Source organism: Anoplophora glabripennis, unplaced genomic scaffold, assembly GCF_000390285.2.
Source record: "Anoplophora glabripennis isolate ALB-LARVAE unplaced genomic scaffold, Agla_2.0 scaffold37, whole genome shotgun sequence".
Taxonomy (NCBI): domain Eukaryota; kingdom Metazoa; phylum Arthropoda; class Insecta; order Coleoptera; family Cerambycidae; genus Anoplophora; species Anoplophora glabripennis.
Window position 1 is genome coordinate 14,275 of NW_019416243.1, and position 26,233 is coordinate 40,507.

Below are 26,233 nucleotides of genomic sequence, written 5' to 3' on the forward strand. Positions count from 1 at the left end.
ATAAAACGTTTCGGGAAGTTGCTGATATTTTTAACAATAAACAAAAACCCTGATAAAATTATACATTTCACAACAGTGGGGAATATACCTATCTAAATTCAAGACTTTTGGAAATGTAGGCAATAAATTCAAGAATTAACGCGCAAAGTGTTGCAAATAATGAAACAGTGAAATAAATAACTGAGATAAATAATGTTATCTAGTAGAAGATCCTAAATTATGCAAGTAATTTCAAAAATATTAAAACTGAACAAATTTCGGCCTTAAAGACCTAAATTTATACATGCTTTGAGACCAGGCGATTTTGATCGACAATTCGAATTTAGTTATTTGATACAAGGAAATGATCCTTTTATGACCAGAAATACTATTTTTTCCGACGAAGCGACGCTACGCTCAGTTCCAATGGGGTAGTGAGTTCTTAAAATTGTCGTTGGTGGAGTGATGTTAATCCTAATTTTACTATTCAGACTCGTGAACAGTACTCATTTAAAAGTATTTATCATTGTTTTTGCAAATAAAAAAAAATTAAAATTCAACACCCCGTATCCTTTAACCGAAGGCCTTGCGGACCCATGTTCATAGGAACTTTTTTTATTGTTTTAGTGTCCTCTATTGTATGTCACTATGCAATGTACTTTTTTCTATGTCACCCTGTATATATAGCGAACGTTCGCCAGTTGACTTTATTGATGCCCGAGCGCCTTAGTTCATTTCTGGTTGTAATGAGGCACGTTGTCTAATTCTGAGTCAATGTTTTCACAAGATGCTTATTAGAAGAATTATGTGGATACAAAAATTACTAATCTGTCACTTGTATGAAAGACTAACAAGGTACCCTTCGTATTGCAATGTTGGACACAAAATGACCATATACTATGTAACTCTCGCGCCAGCGTATTAACTATGATTACTACGGGCTAAAGAAATATAATTTTACTTAGATTATTTTTTAACGTTAATAGATAGGCCTCAACTCAAAATATATATCTATTCACCACGACAAGATATCCTCTTGTTCTAGTAAAGCATCGACTAAAGGAAATAAATCGTGTTAGCAAAATAATTTTTATTACGTTTGGAATATGATATTTTAAAACAAATAAGATAAATTATTATTATAATACAAATTGACTTAGCAAAACTTTCTTATTAGTCGATTTCTGTCAATGTAGATATTCTTTGAAATACTGCAACCGAATTTTCTGATGTTGTCCACTTCAGAAAATACACTACTTTTGCCTTTAAACTTTTATTTGCGGCCAATTAGAAAACATTTGTATATGAGCATTGTTTGTAGATCTGGACTAGGCATTAAATAAATATCACATAAGTGCAATTGTTCGTCACAGACTATTTGCAACTCCAAATTAATGTTCCGTTCGCTCTCTACCTAGTTACCTACCTGCGAGCACTTTCAGCGAAATCGATTTTCCAAGCAGAGCAGCATTCTCCAATTTGCCAGTACGACGGCGGCCCTGGGCAAAATATGATTGCGGAGGCGAGAGTAGGGCTAAGCGGGACCGAGACAAGTGGGAAACTCGAGGATCATCATCAAACGGAAAGTGAACAAGACAGTGGCGAATTCAAATACATCTGAATCGAGCAGGTGTGTATGTATACGCTAAATGATGTTGAATTTAATTCATATATGATAAACAAATATTTAATATCTATTGTTACGACAAACACGCGTCACATGTGTTAAACGTACTCGGTAACTTGACAATACCTAACTACTTATCTACATAAGATCAGCATTAAAACACACGATGGCTGATTTGCATTTAGAACTAAATCAGTCTTTAGACTTGAGGATAGCCCAGTTCAAAAATGATCCCGATAAGATGAGAGAAGTTAATGAATTTTTAAATGAGTTATTCGATAAAGCACAAAAAGAAGTAGCAAGACGAAATGGGAAGCAGAAAGGCAAACTGGTAAGAACAAAAATAATAAGTGAACAAGATTCTAAAATTATGTGTATCATGTTAAATTAACGAGGATTTATTTTTCTTTTCAGGATGCCTTAGGGATACAAAGTGAGTATGAAATTGTTTTTCTTTTTCTTTTATCATATTGTTGTTATTTTGTATTTTTCTATTTTTGGTAAATAAATCAATACACTCTTGACGGCGGGCACTTTAAAATATTCGGGTCAATGTGACCAAAAGCCTTAACAAAGTTTTATATTATTTACATTACATGTTTATAGGTACTGTATAAATATTATAAACGATTTTAAATATTTTATTATTTGCTTTAAATTATTATAGCAAACTGCTAAAAACATTATATTATGTGATAAGGTTTCATTTGACAAGTATATTTACTGTATAATTATCAAACGTTTAGCGAGTACCTGTGACATCAATAATGTTATTTATTTCAATTAAAGAAAATAATGCATGCCATATGTGTAATATGATTTATTTATAAGAACTATTTCTGAATGTAAAGGTTTATTGATTGAAAATTAATTTACTAATGTTCCGGAGACACAATTTGAATATTTACTATTATGCGATGTCTTGGAGCCATTCTATTTGTTTTTGTCTAGTTTATGACATAAGATAATTCACTCATAATTGCGTTAATTACGCTGGTATTCCATAGTTGGATACAATTGAAGAAAATGTTCCTAATTTAGTAATGCAATATTATTTAGTGGTAAGTATGTGAACAGTCTTTATTTTTACATTTACTTCAGACCATTTTACATAAAATGGTGCTACATAACTAGGTAGGTATTCTCTGCAGGTAATAAAAAATATTTTAATTTGTTACATTTTTCTCAAGAAAAATAATTTCCGCACCATTAGGCACTTGGAAACTCATTTTATTACATTAAAACCACTGCATACTGCTAAGATAATCTGATAGTACCTATATAGGGTTATTTACATAACAATCTACCCTTCTTGTCTTTGTTGCTTCCGTATTTAACAAAAAATTGTATATGTAAAAGTTGTATGAATTTTTTTTGTGGAGGTTTTGGAGATACAACCCAAACTTACAATTGTTTTATAGAACACTCCGTATATTTTTGAATCTTTGGATAAAGTACTTCCTTAACGTTATAATGATATACATTGGACAGATCTGTCTTTAATAATAAGGACGATATGGCTAAAACAGTATGCTAACAATAAAGTCTTTATATTATTTTGGCCATGTCTCTTTTATTAATAGAAATGGACTTGCCACATATTATATTATTAAAGAAAAATATATAGGCTATTTTGTCGAAATGATTGGTTCAGTTGTTTTTCTAAATATAGCTTTGAGATCATAAGAAAATTTCCTAGAACTTTTACCAATGCTCTTTTCTTCTAAGTACAAAAATATAAAAATATAAAGGGTGTGGAACGTTATATGAAAACCCTGTATACAGAATGTCTCAAAATAAAAAAAAAATGTATAAACGTAGGTCGAATAATAAATACTTCGTTTTAGAGATACAGTGCTGAAATTAAAAAAAATAAAACATTAACATCTCTTAAAATGTTTACGTAGATTGTTGAAACTTGGAGTAATTATACCGACAATTTCGACGTCACTGAACATTTTAGAAATTGAAGAAGTGTATTTAATTTCGGTTGATATTTCTAAGAAAAAATGTCTCATTTTATTCGAAAAACAACTTGAGCAGTTAATTTTTAAATTTAATAAAGCCTCTGACATAGTTGAATAAATCGAAAATAATTTCTATCTTCATGATTATTAAAATAGGAACGAATTTTCCAATGTTGATGCAGACATTATTTATCTTTACAACGAACTGAAAAATCTTTAATTACCTGTAGAGATTACCTAGCTATCTATCAAATTTTTGTGTAAAATAGACTGGAGTACGTGTTCAAAAATAACGACTTACGTTTTAAATAGTTTACATAGGTACGAAATTTTTATTGAGTTCATGTACCGTTAAATAAATATCGCAGTATCGAAATTAGGAACCCAATATTTTTGCTGAATCTACATATACATACAGGCTGTTACAAATTTGCTTCTCACTACAGGGATCTCGGAAACAGTAAGAGATACGAACTAGCTTAAATGGGGGCAAAGTTGCGTAATCAGGAAACCAACATTATGCCTCTAAAAAATCAAGGCTAACATGATTAGTTTTCGAAATATTTGAAAAAAACTGAAATTTTGGAAATCCGTTTTTGTTTCATTTTACCCTTGTTTGAGGTGATATTGAAAAAAGAAGAACACTTTCTCATGGCACCTTTTTGCCCTCTATCGACTGACAATCAACTTTTATATGTAACGTTTCATATTTCCTTCTATTATCTACTATCATATTACGCTTATCTTAATTTTTAACATTTGCCAAAACAGAAATATTTTACTGTAATTTTTGGAAATATAATATTCATTTGGAGTTTTGGTTGTTCATATACATTTTTAAGAATTAATTTGTGATAATAAAATTAAAATTGTAATAATGTTTTAATTTTGACGCAACAACTTATCGAGTTATGTATGACCAGCTGATGGTAATAGTTTAAATAATTAGGTGGATTTCACAGAGTCTAACGACATTTTGAGTGTACGATAATTCAATAAACAGAAATCTAAACAAAAAAAAAATTTGGACGGATACATTGAAGATGAATTATTCGAGACAAAACGTCTGAATCTGGTTCGGGCAATACAGTATTGAGGGATATGAAGGCTTGCAAAAGATGTAATAAAATTTCCAGGTCAGTATTTAAAAAAATGAAGTTGATGATGGTTCTGGAAAGACGAAACGTTACATATACAAATTGATTATGCCACTCGATAGAGGGCAAAAAGTTGCCATGAGAAAGTGGTCTTCTTTTTTTAATATAAACTCAAACAAGGCTGAAATGAACAAAAACGGATTTCCAAAATTTCGGTTTTTTTTCAAATAATTTGAAAACTAATCATGTTAGTCTTGATTTTTAGTGGCATAATATTGAACTCCTGATTACGCAACTTTGCCTTTATTTAAGCTAGTCATATCTCTTACCGTTTCCGAGATCCCTGTAGTGAGAAGCGAATTTTTAACAGCCTGTATACGAATAATTGATAACGCTTTACGACTCAGAAAATTGAAATTCGTTTGCCTCAAGAACTGTGCATTTTAGCGATATACAAGAAGTATGCATTTTAAGCTTAAAAGTCAGTGAAATTATAAATATTACGGAATTTGTGAACATGCAGTTCATACTCGAATGCTTTGAAAACAATTGACAACAATTTATTTGACATAAAGAAATATGTAATTGGGGAAAGGAAAACATAATTTAGTTATTATATTTTACATGTTTTTGTTTTATCTTATTGCACTAGGTTTCTGCAATATTTTTCTCCATGTGTTTTTTTGTTCGCTACGCTAATGGTATACTAATATCGTAACTTTTTTTATATAATGTTTCCAATTTAATATATAATTTAACCAAATTTTGACCAAAATTTCAAAATCAATATTTTCGTTTTTCATTTATTTACTTTCAATTTAAATTACAATTTATAAAAAATATTTTTGTGGTATGTAACGTATATAATTTTTAAGTCATTTTTATTTTTAAACTATAGAAATGATACGGGACCAGCTCTTTGTTGTAAAATTGTCTAAAATTTTTAAATTTCATCAGACCAATAATAATCTAAATGTCAACGTACAAAACAGCCAGAAGAAAATTTAATGACATCCCCCTGATGAGATCAAATAGATTTGTTCTCGTTTTTTAGTTGTACAATGCACTGGTAAATTATTGTACCTAAACCTTATACAGGGTGTATTTAAATGGAGGGGCACAAATGATATCAGAGATTCCTTGGGTGAAAATAAGTCGATTTAACCTAACATACCTATATCCCAAGTCGCACAATAAAAAAGATAGAGGGTGTCAAAATGAAAAATAAAAAATGGTTTTTCCTTAATAATTTCTTTAATTTTAGTCAGAAATGTTTCAAATTTTCAACACAGAGGCTTTTTAATGATGGGAAAAATAATATAATAATGATTTTTGAGTGTCGAGTGCGAGGCGCCCTCTGCAGGCAATGTTATGCATTGAATATGTAGTAACTTTTTTGCCAACCCCCGTATACAGCTTTCAGTAACAAAATAGGAAATATTGGACTTTTTTGAACAAAAAAGGTATACTTATTGAAAATGTGTAAAGCCAACTGTTGAGGAGATATTTTTAATTTCATAAATTAGTGTTAAGGATTTATACCTCCACGAATACCAAGGCACAAACAGATACTTTTGTTAATACAGACCGCATTGCCTTGCAGTACTTATTAGTTGTGTATCTGTAGTTAAAACCAAAGGAGGGCTCAGGAATCAACTGAGACAACATTATTTTTACTGTTTTAAATTTACTTTACTTTTCTTTGAGTATTATTTTAGCATGTGTGAAGACACTTGTTGCATAATTTCTATTTAATTGGTTTTTCGGTGTATTTATTAAAAAACACATTTTCTTGTGCATGTGAAATTATTTAAACGCTGCATTAAAGAAATCTCATATGAAATAACAGTTCAGGTAAAAAAATATTGCAAAATACTTATTTATTGTTCTTTAATAATAATTATTAAAAAAAAGAGCAAAACAATTAAAACCAAGAGTCACTTAACAACAGTCAATAGATAATTTAAGAGAAACAATTGGCTGACAATAAAAGAAAACAAGATTTTTTAATGGATATAATATGAAGTAATTTCCATTTTCCTGCAACATATCGACATACCTACTCGTCATAAGTATTATTTTATATTAAATAGTTTTGGAATTGATTCCAAAACTATTTAATATCTAGGACGTAGGTAAATAGTGTTTAAAATCAATTAACACTTTAAACTAACACTTCAAAATTGTAATTTACGAGTATTATCAAATGACATTTACCTATTCGATTTTTTTATTTATTTAAGCAACTCGAACCTTGGAATTCGTGGAGGTATAAATCCGTAACACTAATTTATGAAATTAAAAATATCTCCTTAACGGTTGGCTTTAGCCATTTTCACTAAGAGTACCTTTATTGTTCAAAAAAGTCCAGTATTTCGTTTTTTGTTACTGAAAGCTGTATATGGGGGTTGGCAAAAAAGTTACTACATATTCAATGCATAACGTTGCCTGCAGAGGGCGCCTCGTACTCGACACTCAAAAATCATTATTATATTATTTTTCCCATCATTAAAAAGACTCTCTGTTGAAAATTTGAAACATTTCTGACTAAAATTATAGAAATTATTAAGGAAAAACCATTTTTTATTTTTCACTTTGACACCCTGTATCTTTTTTATTATACGACTTGGGATATAGGTATATTAGGTTAAATGAACTTATTTTCACCCAAGGAATCTCTGGTATTATTTGTGCCCCTCCATTTAAATACACCCTGTATACTAAAATATTTAGGGCTTAATGTTAAATAGTACTAGCAGTAGATATTTCCGCTATTCAGGACATGAATCTAACTTTAACAAATATAAATTCTTGTCTCGGGATTATATTATAAATTCCTACCATTCTTCGAGTTTACAATTTTTTTTTGTGTTATAAAACTGAATTTTTATTACCTACTTATATTACCAAAATAAATCACTGGCATGCACGCGATCTCTCGTAGAAGGGAATAAAAGGACTTTAAAATAATAATAGATAAAATATTATTGGAAGGAAAGAAAACGTAACAGAATTCCTTGTCATGTGCAATTAAAATTATAATTAATTTCTTGAAAAAATAGGAGAAATTTATTTATTTATTATTTACCAAAAAGTTAACTGAAAAATTTCTTTATGTTTTATACATAGTTACAAGTATCAATATAGAAATAATCATATATAATGCTAACAGATGCATTTCATTTTTGTCAAGGGCATCTGACGAACTCATATCTCGATCACCTACACCTTTGATATTACATATATTTAGAGTGTGACTGAAATGTAATAATATCCTAGCAATGTCAATATTGTTTACGATACCAATTGGCGAAAATTTATTATAGACAAAAACAAATACTATGGTATTAGCTACTAATACTTACACAACCCGTTAATAATAAAATATTAATTATAGTAAATGTAAATATTATTGTTTTTATTTTGTGTTAATAAATTATTAGGTACGATATAAATAATACGAGGTATATCCACAAAGTAAGAGTACTGAAACTCTGATGCTCTGTGGTTTTTGTTTTCGACAAAGTTGGCGATATTGCATTCAAGGCCAAGATGTTGGGAGCAGAACGCGCGTTCATTTGCCTCAGTTGAGAACTGTTGTTGTGGTGGCGTGTTGAAATACCACCAGCTGCGAGGTGAGGAGCGTAAACTCGGTTTCTTCTTGCAAAGGGAAAGACGTCGTTCCAGATTTTTAACGAAATCAAGATTGTTTGTGGACACGGGAGAGGACGTCCCTCAATTGTGTCTGATGAGATGGTGAACAACATCGAAGAAATGGTTCGTGGAGACCGTCGATTGACTTTGGACGAGATGAACGCAGTGTTTCCAGAAATCTCCAAATCTCTTCTGCATGAGTGTTAACGAGGAGAGTGTGCTTATTGCATGACAATGCACTTCCCCATAGAGCCAACGCCACAAAGCAAGTCTTCGATCGATACATTCGATTGGAACATCATCAACTATCTCGCTTACAACCCTGATCTTCTGATTTTCATCTTTTCTCTTCTCTGAAGGTGTTTATACTTAGATAAAGGTTTTCTACCGATGATTAGATCCGTGAAACAATGGGTCCAAGAGGCGGCGGAATATTTTTTTGACTAAAGTATCAAAAGGCTCATCCCCCCGCTCACGAAATGCATTGGGGTTGAAGGCGACTACGATGAAAACCTTTCGGAATATGTAACTTTTTCATATATGTACTGCCGTTCCGATTTTTAAAAAATTGTGTTCTTACTTTGTGGATATACCTCGTGTTTAGTAGAAATTCAACTTCTAAGTATAAGTTTTCCATATTAAGACTAGGGAAAGTCTTTTACCACACACAGGTTTTTAAAATAGTTTTTTTTATCTAAAAAGCGACATTTTGTTCTTTATTACTTTTGTTACAAGAAGCAATTGGATATATCCAAATACGCAAATATCAAGCCCCAAATTGTACGTAGAGTTTTCTGTTTTGAGTTCTAAGTTTGAAACCACAATTATGGATTACAAGATCCATGATTTAATATTAAAACCGGTCTTTTTATTATTACAAGGTATCTGAAATCGGACTAAGCCAATTGCACATTTTTTCAAAATTTTCTCGGATGTCATATTAACGAGCTAATATTATTTTTGGATACTTTGAAGATTTTTCTTTAAAAAGGTACTGTGCATTTATTTCGAGGAAATAAACAGTTTCCCAGACAAATTGGTTTTTGAAATGGGCAGCAACATACAGGGTGTTCCTAAATAAGTGTCGCAACGGAAAACTGTAAATTCCTCTTGAAAAAAGAGACATTCTTTTCCTCTTCCATTTTTCTCTCCGGGTTTTCGTTTTTGAGATACACGGTGTCAACATTTTTTTTCAGGTTTTTGCCAATATCTTAGGAACCGTTTGAACTACAGGACTGAGTTTTTGTACATGCATTACCACTATTAATAGCTACTTGTAGCAAATGTTGTTAAATTTCGTTAAAATTGTTAAATATTACTACCTATCTTTTGAATCACAAAAGATTTTCGAAACGTTAGTAAAATGTTTGTTTTTCTTCATAAAAAGTAATTTTTCTTAAAAACTGTTGACTTTAGAGCAATGAACCAAGAGAACTCTTTTTGTGTAAAATTCATTGGCGCTTCAGAATTTACTGTCACATGTCAATTTGTCCAGTGGCGTAAAAGTTAGGGGGGGGGGGAACCCTGACGATACCTTAAAATCTCCACCACTGGCACGTTCAATGAATTCGAGAAAAGTGCGAAAAAGTAGATATTAATAGTGGTAATGCATGTACAAAAACTCAGTCCTGTAGTTCAAACGGTTCCTAAGATATTGGCAAAAAATTTAAAAAAAAATTAAAATTTTGACACCGTGTATCTCGAACACGAAAACCCGGAAAGAAAAATGGAAGAGGAAAACAATGTCTCTTTTTTCAAGAGGAATTTACAGTTTTCCGATGCGACACTTATTTAGGAACATCCTGTATAGAATATTTCTTTTATTGTTTCGTGTATTTAGTTTATTACTCCAGCCGAATTAAAGTTTGAACGTGAACAAATTTTTAGTAGACATTTTATTACACTTTTAAGTGACGCTAAGTTGGCAAATTGCAAATAAGTGGCAAATTTACCTGTTTTTTCACTTTTTCTACTGTTTAAGGTACCAAAGTCATATGTCACCAAATCAGTTTTCGAAAATTGCGCATTATTGCAAAAAGCGATGGATATTGATGAAATTTATGGAACAGACGGTCAATCCAAAGACCAACATGAGTGCTAAAGGCCGATTCGATTGACCATGAAATTGTTGCTCCAGTTATTTGTTAATTAATTTCATTATTTTGCAACTAATTGTTTAATTACTAAACGTTAATTTTAGAAGTTAATATAGTAGATATCGGTTCTAATTGATCCAAAGAAACGCATCGAAAAAGAAAAATTTCAAAAAGTTGAAAGTAAGCAGACCTTTATAACTAACAAAGTACGACATGCAAAACAGCGTTATAAACAAATTGTCCCCGGGTCAAACAAAAGCCGTTCGAGAATTCGCTCTAATTACATTAAATAGACCATTATTTTTAGGGTAATTTTAAAAAAAAAAGATAAATCACCTACGTCTCTTTGTTTTGCTTTTTTTTTATAACATTAATTGTTAATAACTGTTGGACATATCAGACCGGGATTTTATGGATAATTAAAGATAGGGTTAAACTTTTATTTTCAGAAAGTTTTAGATTGATTGTTCATGCAATATGCAATAAACGCGCTAGCAGCAGTAAAAGTTAACGTTAATGAACGGCCTGCACGTGGGAAGAGCTCCAGGTCCGCGCATACGCGTGAATGTCGCTCTCGTCGCGCGCTAGGTTTTTGACTTGAACGTTTCAAATTCTGTTAAACAATCTCGCGTGCACCTAGGGCGGTGATGCAATTTACCAACTTAGCGTCGCTTCTTTCCAGTTACTTTTTTGATATTATGATTCTAAATACATACCCTTTCCCGTCATAAAGTGTAATAAAATGTCTGCCAATATTTTTTTCAGGTTTTACGATCTAACTCGACTGAAGTACTTATATTTAATTTTACCAAGTCCAAAAATCTTTGATTCTTTGACGGATTGATCATAACTTAAGACAAAGGCGTTAAAAATTAAAAATAATAATTGGAAAATATCACTTCAGTATGTCTCAAGTGGACAAGTGATCAAAACGGGGTCTCCGTACATTTTTCATTCTATAAATGTTTTCCTGATGCACGTGATAATATTCCAACATTGTTACGAACCTGATTACAATTCTGTGTTATTTATTCTTAGCAAATGTTTTTAGATAGATTTAGGTCAGGTGACCTAGTTATCCATAAAATGGTTCGTTATGATCTACCTATTGGTCACTAAAAGCGTTTCATAGGTGTTTACGCACTCTCACAAGTCTTAATATGAAGTGGTGGATGTAACTCATTTTTAATACTTATCAAGTAAATATTTATTTTTAATTTTTAAATCTTCCTATACATACTTCGCCTAAATTGGTATGGCTTCTGTGAATAACCGACATACAGGCCACTAGAAGGTGGACGAGCATCGCGAGCCTTCCCTGGATGGTCAAATCACGATCAGCGTTGCTTGACTTTTCATATCACTGTGATAAATTCCAAGTGGTTAGGCCGCACTAGTCTTAACTAGCTTATAAAATTCTCCATTACATTTTATGTATAGAATCGAATGAATCCATTATAGGTAATGTAATGGTCATTGACATTTTTATTTGCAGCGTTAAATCTTATTACATTAGTTTCTGTTAGATTGACTTTTTTTATTTAATTATTGTTTTTTTTTACTTCCGACATCGAAATGGAATTAATGTTAGATCATTCATAGATGATGGTTAATTATCATAATATAGTGGTAAAATGTTTCTACTCTGTAAAACCCTAAATTAGTTCAGTGGCGGCTCGTGACATTGAGAATATGTGAAGCATATTCACTGATTGTCTAAAAAGAAAAAAATAATAAAAAATTCAAAATTTCAAGGTCAAACAGCTTTAAATGAATCTGGAAATTTTTAGTTGCATTTGCAATATTATCGAAAAACTGACGTTCGTGAGAAGGATTTTCATTTAGATTTTATAAAAAATATAAATATTAGTTAAGCTTGTGGACTTCTGTGAACGCATACCGTACATATATGTTCTAATGAAGTTTTGTGGTTACGACAGCCTGGCGTCACCTTATTTCACACTCCCGACTTTACATCCACAATTAAACACGGCATACAGAATAAAATACATACTGGATCGTACATAGAAAAATTTCTACAATTATTATACAAAACAAATATTCACTATAGTCCGCGGTTGAAATTATAGAGAGTGATTCATCGCTAGCTTTTGGACTAGTAGAGCTTGCTTGGGCCAGTAGCTGAAGTATTTCCCCTGGAATACATATATTTTTATAATTTATCATTACATAATTTTGCATTGATTAAAAACAATATTAATTGTGACTAGGAGTCATGAATAACTTTTAATTGTAGTAACAAGTACACGTTTAATTGTAATTCGAGGATATGTGCGATTTTGTCACTTCTCTGGCGTCACTTCTCTGGCGTTACTCCTCTGGCAGTTTGTACGCCAGGGGAAACACATGTAATCCAGTGGAATGACAAAAAATGTAACTTGATAGTTAATATTTTAACACTGTATTTTACATGTTTTAGTTAGTTGCTTATGATAAACATAAGCCAAATATCGTGATGAACGTCATAAAAAAAAAACAAAGGAGAGAAGAGAGACTGGAAATTTGTCACTACTCTGTGCATAGTGTCACTCCTCTGACCATACATTTTCCCCTGGTGCCTATAAATCTTAAAAAATAAAAATATCTTCTGGACCTTATCATTACAGATACATAAATATTGCCAACTTGTGAAATAATTAATACTATATTAAATTGATTAATTTTTCTTTATGGACACCGAAAATACATTTACTGTATAATCACCCAATTATCAATAATAAAATTTTAAATTTTTGACAGAGTCGCGGAACCCGCAGAGAGGTTGTGCGGAACCCCAGGGTTCCGCGGAACATAGTTTGAATACCATGGGCGATGACAATGCTGTTTCAATATCCGCGTCACTCATATTCCCACGCAGTAGTTTACTCCCATGTTGGCCGCCTCGTTGCCATGACAACCGACGTAAACAACGTTACAAAGAGAAATGAAAAATACAGACTGATTTCGATCTGCGTCACTTGCGTACACTATACGTTGTATGGTATGTACGAGGTTGATGTTTGCGCTCAACGAAGGCAGTGTTTTTTTTTTAGAAGGCGTTCACTGCGCTACTATTCTGTTTATTTCTGCGTATTAAACAAACAAACACAATACATTTTTGATATAGAATTATACCTAAATTATAAAATTTATATAAAATTAAAAATAATTTTAAATTGCACAACCAAACGGAAATTTTAGGTGAAGTGGAGCGTCACTTGCGTCACTTGACGAGCCGCCACTGAATTAGTTAGATCCTTGTCTTACGAATTTTGAAAAATAAATCTGCTTCCTTTTTTTCAAATCAGTACATTTATTTTTCACATTCTAGTTAGGTACCTACTTTTATTTACTCGTTACTGACATAGCTGGGGCATCTTGTAGAATGATTGCCACACTGTGAAAAATAATTCCACCGGAATAATTTATATAAAACAAAGTAGAATTCAAAATCAGAACCGTAGTGTAGGATTTGCTTGCCGGTCTGGCCCTCCTTCGTTACTGAAATATAATAGCTGTTTTATTTAAATACGCAAATAATAAAGTCAGAATTCCCAAATCGATTCATGTTTTGACCCTAAGATCAAGGCATCCTTCTAGAGAGCGGTTTTCAATATTTCAAACCGACTGGGTAGACAGTGGTTGGAAAAACATTTCTATTAATGATCTCTTTTTTTTGTAGCGGTAATATTAGCGGTAGTGACCCGTCGTTTTGCCGATTATCCTTGCCAATTGCACAGCTTCCTTAAAGGACATGTACCAGCAAACCAAAATTTTATAATAAAATGAGAAACAAGTGTGAAAAAAAGTTTTTTTGACTTTAGTTTACTTAAATACTATATGGAATAATTTTGTGTGTTGCAGATGGATCTAAACGAATTGGGGCCTGGTCCAGCCGAGCTCGTACTTCTGCCCGCACATTCGCTACCAGGATATTTACAACAATATGCAACTGCACAAATACCGTTCGAACCACTTTGATCACTAGGAATAACAATTAATAAAATTGGTTGAAAAGGTTTCTACAAAAATGGATAGATAGATTTTTGGAGACAGAAAACATATCATCGTATTACGCAGTAGAAGGCCTGAGCAAAAATAGATAGATATGTACCTAGTACCTATAGTTAAATGGTTTTAAATATTTCTGTTTATGAATATTTCGTTAATCCATTCAATATTTTTAATACTAAATGGTAAACAGTGTAATGTATCATGTGACTTACAAGTCAGGCTTGATTTATCACCAGATAGACGTCAGGTGAAAATTGAATTAAAAGATTAAGGTAATTTCCGGCGATTATATAAACAATCCTGTAAGTACCTATATATTGATTGTATGATAATATGTACTTAATTATTCTCGAAAAATTTCTACCTGCATTTTGAGAGAATTTGATACTAGGCACTTTTTATTCTATACAATAAGAATATATTATTTATTAATGATTAACTGATATTGCGGTGTTGGAATGTAGATTACAAAGAATTATATAAATTGAGCGGTGACAATACATAATAGAAATTTGGATCAAGACCTAATATATATTTTTTTAAAACAAAGGAATGAGCAAAATTGCACTTACTATAAAAAAGTAGTTACATCACTGTTTCAGCATTCCTCGTGTAACAATTTTTTAATAGAAATTTTTTAAGAAATTGTTACGGCTTTCTGAATATCTATGTGAAATTTGTTTTCATAAATTGTTGGTTATGAACATACCTACTGTTTCTTTGATGAGTGAAACATTTTTCACTAAAAATGTGACGAGTGAGACAACTTCATCAACGAAAGAAGTATATAAATAGAAAATGCTACTTTTTCCACGCTAACGAATTGTTTCGGTGCAATTTATTAATTTTTGTTTAGTTGCCTCCCTATAGCACATTAATGAAATTTATCTGGTTGGTTTACTGTTTTAATTAAGAATGTCATACTGGCATACTCATTTTAAGTTGCAAAGGTGACAATATCGGTCTTTAGACTAAATTGAAAAATATGTCAAATTAAACCTTGATCAGGAGAATTGAAACTTTACACAAAATAAAGTTCTTTATGCCCTACATTCTACACCAAAATGCTCGAAGTTCTAATCCAATAATAATATAAAAATTGTGGTCTGGTGCTAATCTAATAAAAATAATACAGCCTTGTTCTTGTTTAAAAAGGCGGGTCTTACTGTAAGTATGCAATGTGAAGACAACTTGGGAGTAACTGACATAGTTTATTGTAGAATAAATAAGCTATAGCTAAATAGAAAGTATATAATATCAAAGGAATGTGAAAATACGTAATTATACAGGGTGGTTCACAACTTATCCAAAAAAATTTGGGAATAGATGCCGCATGAGAAATGGAATGAATATCGTAAAAAAAATTTTGTAAATTCCTTATAATTTCCGAGAAAAAAAAAATTGAAGTTATAGTACATTCAACCACTACATAGCTGGACAACTGTAGTCTCTAGCGTCATTCGCCACGTGGCGTCAGCGACTCCGAATGCTGAATTCGGATTTTGCAATCGTCGTTGCGATATTTACCTGTTAACTGTGGTGTTTACAATAGGTTTTTAATAGTTAGTGTCAAAAATGGGTAGTTAGTGTCAAAAATGGATAATTTATGGTGAAGCATTTGTGTTATGGTGAAACAAGACAACATTTGTGTTAGTTCGTAGAAACTGTGTACAAGGGACCCAAATGTGTTTACACATTGGTGGATAAAATATTGAACAGTTGTTGTAACATCGGGTATGTCAAATGATTTTATTATTTAAAAACACAAATTAATTTTATTAATTAATAAAGGCAAAAGCAGTTGAATTTGCCGATATAAAATAGGTGCGATAAAATTCTATTTACATATTTCTTTCCTTGCGAAAGTTTTTGTCCGTTTTTATCACACCGCCATGCCGGTCGCATTGTGCGAGGTCAGGTTTTACAGTGGGCCAGTTTCCAGTGCCGTGCAGAAGTGTATTTTTAAATCATTTTCGAACTGCCCTTTTTGATTTTTTCTTTATAAAATTGTATTTGTAAGGGTCCTCTGTACATCCAGAATTTTTTTTTTGGATAAGTTCTGAATCACCCTGTATATATCATGCATAAAACAAAGGAAGCTATTATTGGGGCTATAAAATTAATGTTATACATATTATTACATATACATATATTTGATTTGTGATGTTAATTTTGGTTTCAATCATTGAGTGTGAAAGAAAATAATTTGATTTATATTTGTAAATTATATTATTAAATAAGAAGTAACAAAACTGAAGTTTTATAAAATACTGAATATTTAAGTAGGTAATCTAATAGTTTCAAGTACATCTTCTGTTAGATAAAATGCCTAACGGATGCACAAAATATACAGTACCTTGCCTGTAGGTAATAATTGTGGCACAAATATGTAATTGTATAAAATGTACCTATGCACTGCCATCCGCGATTGAAACTTTTTTTTTAACAAAAATCTAACTATCCTTTTGAATGTCGTTATCTAATGTGTTAATTAGAATAAAGTGGTATAAGTAATTTGTATGTTGTAGAATTACCGGCCATCCTCGCTCTTCGATTAATGTGCACCTTGACTTTGACGATTATTTTTCTGTCCACCGTAAAACAAAATTTAGAGTAAGCTCAACTTTTCAAATTAAATCTTCCACCAATATCAGGGTCGGATGATCAGGGTGTTAATAATTACAATACAGGGTTCCAATATTCTGTGCAAAACAGGGAACTACCACAGATCCTTTGGGATCAAAATAAAACGATTTAATTATGTTGCTTTGTTTAGCCGTTAGAGGGCGTCAAAATGTGCAACAAATTTTAGGTTTTTTTCTACAGGGTATTTCTGAAATAAGTGCTTTCCTTGGAAAGGGTAATAGAGGGCACGAAAATAACCAACTTTTATTAAGCAACTGATGGTCTAAAACATTACGTTTTAAATTGAAAAAAAATCATGTTAAGATTTAAACAAATTTGAAGCCATCCCTGGTACGGCAGCCAGCTGTACCGGTTTGACGATTTAAATTTTGTGTTCGAAAATGCTGAAGTTTATTAAAATCTCGTTTAAAAATAACACAAAAATTAAGCGAATTAACGAATTAAGTACTCACCAATAGACGATATACTCTACAAAAATTGTTCAAAGTTGTTTTCATGTGCTAATAAAGAGGCTTCCAAACAACGGTCAAAATTCTGTCACCATAAACAACACACCACACATTCACTGACAACCGTTGCTGGACTATTTCTGTGATTAAAAAGAAATAGTGAATGTTGTGAAAATTTAGTATGCCGTCTCCAGTAAAACAACATTCATCCGCAAAAAGCACCTTGCTTGTGAAATCTGGATCGTGAGCTGTTTGATGTCGAAACCACTGGCAAAATTCCACACGGGGTTGAAAATCATTTTTATTTAATGCCTGAAATATAGGTGTAATAATTACACAGACCCACAAAAAAAAAGTTGAAAATACTAGAGACTAGGCCCACCTATCCTTATGTATTTTGACGCGCTGAAATTAACTCCGGAGTCAAAATTGCTCCATCACCCTCCAGTTTTTTTTTTTAAATCGCGAAAAACTACCCGAAAAACACGGAATATCTTCAAATCCTCACTTGAGCACGGGTCCGAAGGTTGAGATAAACGTGAAAACCAGCACTATTAGACTATTTTATATGTATTTTGACGAGCTAAAACCGAATCCTCAAATACAATCCCTGTTTAGAAAATTCAAATTTACCATAAATGTAGCATAAGTCATCTTTATTTAAGACATTAAGGAAATGGAACGCCGATACCAAGGACGATGGGATGTTAATATGATGGCAAAATTTTGTTGGATGCTTAAAAGTGAATCCGAGCCAGATAGCAGAAAAAGAAAAAGGTATCCACTACACTACGATAAAAAAAAGAGAATGTTAAGATCCGAGACAATAACACGCAATTTTCCGTATTTTTGGGATGATTTTCGCGTTTTAAAAAAAAACTGGAGGGTGATAGAGCAATTTTAGCTCCGGATTCGGTTTTAGCTCGTCAAAATACATATAAAATAGTCTTAATTGTGCTGGTTCCCACGTTTATCTCAACCTTTGGACCTGTGCTCAAGCGAGAATTTGAAGATTTTCCGCGTCTTTGGGATGATTTTCGCAATTTAAAAAAAATTGGAGGGTGATGGAACAATTTTGGCTCCGGATTCGGTTTTAGCTCGTCAAAATACATATAAAATAGTCTTATTGTGCTGGTTCTCACGTTTATCTCAACTTTCGGACCCGTTGCCAAGCGAGAATTTGAAGATTTTCCGTGTTTTTGGGGTAGTTTTTCGCGATTTAAAAAAAAAAACTGGAGGGTGATGGAGCAATTTTGACTCCGGATTCGGTTTCAGCGCGTCAAAATACATAAGGATAGGTGGGTCTAGTCTCTGACATTCTCAACTTTTTTTTTCGTGGGACTGTGTTATTGTTCCCATAGTATACGCCATACGGTAGGTAGGTACTGTTAGATACCAATGTCGGGAGTAGAGGTATTTTAATATCTCATGAGCCGCGAAATGCGCGAAAGGCGTGGCGTATCCCCATAATTCTTCTAATAAGCACGTTGTGAAAACATTGACTCATTACAAGTAGACATGAACTATGGCGCTCGGGCATCAATAAAGTCAACTGGCGAACGTTCGTTATATATATTTTTATTGTTTAAATTAAAATAATAAAGAATAAGGCATTTTATTATGATATTTGTAATCAGATCAAAGGCTTGTTTACGCTAGAGCTGGAGTGAGACTGTGAATAATAGGTGTAATGTTTTTAGGACGTAGAATAATTTAGGCAACGGTCGGAATTATGCTTCTGCGCATATGAAGGTCAAAGCTCATAAGATTTTAAAACATCTCTAATACACTACACAAACTACACTAATACACAATATGCGCAGGGTCGGCTTACATTTACGGTTAATTTTCTTAATTCATTTTTTCGAAAACAAAAGCATTTAGAACATCAGTAGTTTAATAAAAGTTGCTCATTATCCTGCCCTTTTAAAGGAACGCACTTATTTCAGAAACACCATGTATATAACACTCAAATTCTTTCTTTGCTAATATCTAGTGTATAGTTGTCACATTTACGCAGTACGTCCACTATTAAAGAAATTGGCTCACATTTTTTGTGGGTGCCGCACAACTTTAGATTTTGTTTTGTAAGCTATTGTATTTTATTTTATAGGAAAGACAGTTGCTTGTTTTAAGTCTCTTCTCTTACATATTTTTTTTTGTATTTATGGTTTTCACGTAATTATTATTTTATTAGTTGTCACAAATACTTTTCTGCACATTTGATTTGAAATTAAAAACTGTATTATTTTATGGTATTCAGAGTCTTATAATCTCATAATTTCACGAAAATTATTGCAAATGACTACCACTTTTAGAAACACATTGTCAAAAAAATATCCTAATTATCTGTCAATGTAACTTTATCAAATTCAAATTTTTATGATCACCGAGACGCTATTTCACCTTTTGTTGGGTACAACCTTTTGTGAAATTAAGTATTTAAAAAAAATTATAAGTTCGTCGAAAAACTGTAGTTCATAATTTAGAGCATTAGGAAAATTTCAAATTAGTGTGATACTGCTGAAAATGGTTATCTTTTCCAATAATTTTCCTGAAGAAGTAAACCATTACAAGTTCTGAACATAATTCCATTTTTATCATCGACATAAATATTATAATTAACTACGCGAAACCAATACAAATACAAACTTACAAGATAGTAAAGCCAAAGTTCTCACATTAATGGTTTAGTTCTTAAACTGAAGTTGTAAAGTTACCTGCAAAAGAAATAGGAGTACTTACCTACCTATATTTGCTTAGGGGTATTATTTCAATTCTTGTAACTGCAACTATTTTAATTACTACTGTGTCAAAAAGTTGTATTTATACATAAGTAGGTATTAGCGTATTACATTTAATTTAAATCAACGAAAACAGTTTTAGAGTTTAGTTAAATCACGAGTATCTTATGTTAACTTCAAGAATATGTGGTAGTCTATACACACGGAATATTGAGACACCCTGTATGATCTTTGAAGGTTTTTTATTTTTGAAACATTTAAAAAATATATAGAGACAATAAACACAGATAATTCTAGATGAAAATATTTAAAAAAATACCTACTTTACGTTATTATTGAAAACTGAATTGAAAAATTATTCTTTGTCTTCCTTAAAGCTAATGGAAGTCTTTAATGTCCGACTCTGATGGAGCTTCCCTTCTTAAGATCTAAAGGTGTTTAAAATAATCTAAGTTGAAATGTGTTCTTTATTAACTACATATATTTTGTGATTTTAAGTATATACGACAGCTTAATAATACTTATTACATCAAGACAAACCACAGTAGCGCAATTATGTTATGTCATAATTATATAATGCTATGCTTAATTTTTGGCAAAAACATTTAGTAAACCAGAGTGTTCGATTATTGTTCTATTATGAGCTTGCCTTAATTATGTTTTTAGAGTGTATTTATTCAAAATAAAAGTTGTCTTTAAAACTGTGAAATATGAAGCTAAAATGTATTCTTCTAGTCTTTTGGTTAATATAAGCAGATCGTCTATATATACTTTCCGATTAATTTATACATACCATCGAGTAAAAATCTTATTCACTTATATGGAGACAATATTTTTAAGAAAATTCAAACTCTTATAGCACAAATAGAGGCAACTATGTTGTGCCAAACTTCCATACAGTTGTCAAGAAAAAAAGGTTTCCTACCTAAAACAATGTTATCAATCAAATCTAATAAAATCTTATTTTATGAAGAACCAGAACCAATTTAGCTGAAACTTTTTACTTCCATAGCTGTATATTGTTTGAGAAAATTTACAAACTGTGTGTACCTAATACTTTCAAAATTGAAAAAATAATTGCTGTAAATATAGAATTTTCATACAACTAGTAGTTACCAATATTTGTGCTACAATTGGGTGAATTTTCCAATATTTTCCAGAACAATATGTATATTAAATACTTTAAGTTTGCTTGTAGAAAGTTCAATATGTTATTAACTATTATCTATATTATTACAAATACCTACTAAGAAAAGACAATCTCTCAGAGATTTTAATTTTTATAATTTTATATTATATTTTATATTAACATTTTTAAACCAAGAAAATACTCTATATTTTGAAAACTGAATGACTAAAGTGTAAAAATTAACTAATCTGTTACGTACAATTTAAATTATAGTTGTTTCATTTTTATTTTACAAGAACTTGGTTATAAAATTTGAATTTGTACGGTTTGGGCACAAGAACATGTGTCAATGTGGATGTCTGTAAAATATGTGTACGCATGACCAGAGATTTCTTGGATCAAAATAAGTGAATATAGGTAAGCTTTGTAGCATCACGAAACAATATTTTTTCATATAGGTACACAAAAACAATTTGAGCTAGATGCTTCTTAATTGGTATACATTTTTATTTGGGTGTAATAACTACTAAAATCCATAAGAAAATGACATACATTGCTGATTATCGCCACAACATTTTCATATGTCTTTAATGCAAGTCTTGATCAAAAATGCTCTTCTGTCAACAATTTGTAATGCAATATTTAAGGTCTACTAAGTTGTCACTGATTTTTTTTATGGTAACACCACTAAATTATGTCTCGAATCGACACTTTTTTAAAGTTTTTATTGTAAACTGTTTCAGAAATACCAAGAATTTTAAATTTTATTTTAAAACTACTTGGCCATACTTCCGTTAACTGACCAAAAGTTTCATTAAGAATATTATAACAGTTTATTATGCTTATTACTGTCATACGCTGTGCAACATACAATTACAGACCACCCCTGCATAGGTGAACTGATCTAAACTATTTATTTTAAACCAAGGAATGTCTGATCTTACTTTATTTACGTATTTTACAGAGACAATGTATATTTTATCGACCCTATGGGTATCTACAGAACTAAGAAATTTAAAACACAACACACTCAACTGAATTTAAGATAATGTGAGACAATACCAATTCTTAAGATTCTGCTTTTTGTTTTCAAATTGTCTATCCAACGGACTTACAGAAAAAAAATCAGTAATGAAATAGGGTTTACTGGGTAGTCTGTTAGAAATCAGTGTGGCACAACAATCTGAGAATGATTTCTAATTTCATTACTGAGCACAATAGAAAAATGTTTTATACAAAAGTTACTAAATTTCTTTACTGTATAATTAAAATATAATTTTTTGTATAAGAATATGGCATTTAGTTTAGTGGTGATGCCATTATGCTTCCTCATTTTATATGAAACATCACTACTTTTTAATTCTCGCCAAAATTAAATGCCACTCTTAAGCAAATTTCAGGTCTCACATGTCTCATCGCTATGATGTTAATATTTTTTCAAGTTATATAGTTTCTCTTTAATTAGTTTTTTTTTAAATATCTGGAATGAAATAGAACAAATACAATTTATGGTGAATTATAAGTGAGGTTCTTCTTTCTGTTTGGGACAAACTCATTTTGTTTAATCACAGTAGGTTGAATTTGGCTCTGATATCCAGTTAACGAATTTAAAAAATAAAATATTTTTCCATTCTACGTACTAGGTAACACATGCCTATAACGAAATGCGAAATGGTTGGAAATCACAACATTATATCACTTAGTTTTGGGGATAGGTGTTACTAATATTTGAAAAACTAATGCTAAAATTGTATTGCTTAAAGTTAAGTTTGTTTAGTGCAGGGCCTCTAAAATTAGGAATTAAAATATGCTGTAACATATAAAAAATGATACATAAACAAGATTTTTAAGTAATAGAGCAAACAAAGAAATTAAACAAGTTGTATAAAACATGTTTCTCTATTGTGGTTTGTTATGGAACCAAATATTGTTTACAGGTCATGCTGATATATTAGGAATTTATTAGAAATTATATGTAATTAATAATCCAATGAATATAATTGCCACATTATATGTATTTAAATAAAAAAATTGCAATAAGAAGTAAGCTGGGGCTCAATTTTAAAGCTTTTTTTGATTTTGCCTCAATTCCTTTCGACTTTCTACAAACTTTGCTTATCACTTCAATGTATGTTACCCCTAAAGCTCTACTCTATCTCTGTGCCCTATGTAATGTACCTATTACCCTGAATCTACAATTTATAAAGTAGGTACCTACCTATCTAGTTTTCCAATTTTGAACAACAAACTCCTCTAACGAATCACTTTAATATGTTATGTTCACTTACAGTTGCAGATAATATCTGCATTTATGATGTAGTCTTTTAGAAAAGATAAATTCCTTAAGTTACAATTTAAATTTACTTCAATAGAAACTATAGAATTCTTCACAAATTTCCAATTAAAGTGTTGTTGACAATCAAAATTAAAAATAAATACCTATATGAACCAAATATGTGTTAATGTTTGTTGTAATAAAATAAATATTTACCGAATTAAATGTTATATAAATGGATATACATACTAAGAATGTCTTAACATATATAATGTATAGCAATATTTTGTATGTTGTACTTAAATTTTGGGAAGATATTTTACTTTTTTGTTGGCTTTTAGTTATTTAATAAATATATATATTATGGACACATGTATTTTCATTTACTGCCATAATTTTATTTTTCAAGTTTCTTGATTCACTTTAAAACGATAGCTCAAAAAAAGAATGTATAAACGTTTCTATGAAATATAGATTATTTTGATTCGTTAATTAATTCATTAAGACAATTTATTTTAAGGTGTATGATGTAACTGCTAAACTTCTGCAGGGTGTGTTTGTTTTTAAATTAAATATAAGTACATAAAAACTTCAAATGAACAAAAGTATTATTCTATACATTTTTTTGGAAATTGTTTTTATAAAAATTTGCAGAGTAAATTTTTTTAATATATTATTTTTGAAAAGAAATAAATTTGATATTATTTTTATGGGACGGTTACCTATGAAAAAATACACACCTTTATTTTTAGAAACTTGTAATTTTTTCATCTGGCTTAGCAGATATTCAAAACTTACTTTTGATAGGTCTTTAAAATTTTTTGTTAATTTTGATTAAAGGATGTGACTCCAAATTACAAAAAAATTGTTTATAATTTATATATAAATTTGGTGAAGATATTAAGTTACACCTTGTATACCTTTTACACTAAAGAAAATTCAATACATATTTTAGAAAAATGAAAAGGATAGCTTTTTAGACAAAATATATTTAACTTTTCTCTTAATAATACATACATAATATAAACATTAAATAAAATATTTTAATAGTTACCTGCGTAGGTATAAAACATGTCACAGATCTTTCAAAGGCACTAATTTAGTTACATTAAAGTAACAAGAAACTTCCAGGGACTTGTAGTTGACAGTTTTTACACTATATGGAGGAAATAATTTGTATTGCTTATTTGTTTTCAAAGTAAAGTTTAGATTAGCGCTAAAACCTACAATGACTATAAAATTATTTTCAGTAGGTAACTCTGAACTATCTTCCATTGGTAATAAATCAATTGAGTGGCAATCCAATAGGTTATTTCCATACTCCTTCCATTTATTTTTAACTACAAAAACGATAACCTTTCCTTGTTCAAAGCTAATAATATTATCAATCTTTTTTGTGTACATTTCATGATGCCAAATGGAAATTCTTGTTCTTTGAAGATGTAACGTTTTTTGTAAAAGTGATGCTAATCCCCCTTTTTTATAGCGTTTCTTCTTAGGAGCAGGTTGGTGGTACAAAGATATGTCTTTTCCTGGTGAACTTTCAGTATTTGAATTAATTATTTGTGAGCTATGTTGACTAGGAAATGGATCTATACGTTCAGTTGGTAATAAAGTATCAGGTTCAAATAAAGACAAATCATTTTTCAGTTCAGGGGAATCAGATTCTATGATTTGTGTAGACGGCATTTCAAATAAATCTGGAGAAGATTCATCCTGTTTGACAATACGCCTTGTTTTATAATTGGAACGATTTTTTTTTAATACATGCATTTTATTACCTAGAATGGGAGAAGCCTGTTTAGTTATGTTGAAATCATATCGAGTTTGTACAATCACAGGTGACAATTCTTCTACCTTCATGTTAGTAATTATAGGAGATTCACAATTCTGACGTAACGATGTGTCAATTTTACTTGTTTTGCTACAAGTTGCGTTTGGTGTATGAATAACTTTCGGTGCTGAGTTATTTAAATCCCAAACATTTATAGCATCCGATTGGTAACAATTTGATGACTGCCACATATCATTTCTCATTTTTACAGGAAAAGTCTTCTGATTGTGTTTTATATTGGATGTAATCCATCTATCTTTTGCACTTTCCACCTTGCACTTCTTCATACGCGTTTCTTCATCAGATTCTGAACTGCTCCATGATATATCTGATTGAGTACTTTTAGGAAAATCTTGAGAATCGTGATAAATTTTATTTAGCCATCGTTTCTTTGCGGTCATTTCTACAATTTACAAATAAATATATTTCCATAACAATTTTTAAAATGTTACCGTAACCTCACAATTGGGACAGGGCCCGAGAACTTATACTTGAAAATATGGGGAAACTGGAAACCACGTGACTTGAGATGGATATACAAGTTGGGGAAAGAGTCAATAGATGTCGCCACAAAGATTTTGTAGAATAAATTTTGACAATTGCAATTATGAACAGGGTTGCCGTTTTGCCAGTAATTACTGGCATTTGCCAGGAATAAAGAGTCCTGCCAGTAAATTTGCCAGGATTGACTTAACGTCAGAAATTTGCCAGGGGAGCAACAT

General features: G+C 31.0%; 2 protein-coding genes across 4 annotated transcripts; one reads left to right on the top strand and one right to left on the bottom strand.

Moving 5' to 3' along the window:
• Positions 1-1,529: 1,529 nt before the first annotated feature.
• LOC108913404 lies at positions 1,530-14,650 on the top strand. Its single transcript, XM_018718954.2, has 3 exons — positions 1,530-1,937; positions 2,021-2,039; positions 14,285-14,650. The coding sequence occupies exons 1-3, from the start codon at positions 1,773-1,775 to the stop codon at positions 14,419-14,421; spliced, it is 321 nt and encodes a 106-aa protein (XP_018574470.1). The 5' UTR covers positions 1,530-1,772; the 3' UTR covers positions 14,422-14,650.
• A 10,033-nt stretch (positions 14,651-24,683) lies between these two features.
• On the bottom strand, positions 24,684-26,053 carry LOC108913283. 3 transcript variants are annotated; one of them, XM_023456033.1, is made up of 3 exons: positions 25,964-26,053; positions 25,459-25,914; positions 24,684-25,393 (listed from the first exon to the last, which is right to left on the bottom strand). In XM_023456033.1, the coding sequence occupies exons 2-3, from the start codon at positions 25,910-25,912 to the stop codon at positions 25,389-25,391; spliced, it is 459 nt and encodes a 152-aa protein (XP_023311801.1). In that variant the 5' UTR covers positions 25,913-25,914; positions 25,964-26,053; the 3' UTR covers positions 24,684-25,388. The 3 variants fall into 3 exon arrangements, with proteins under 3 accessions (XP_023311801.1, XP_018574332.1, XP_023311798.1); XM_018718816.2 differs by having other exon boundaries at positions 24,684-25,914; XM_023456030.1 differs by having other exon boundaries at positions 24,684-25,914; positions 25,975-25,998.
• Between the last annotated feature and the right edge of the window lie 180 nt (positions 26,054-26,233).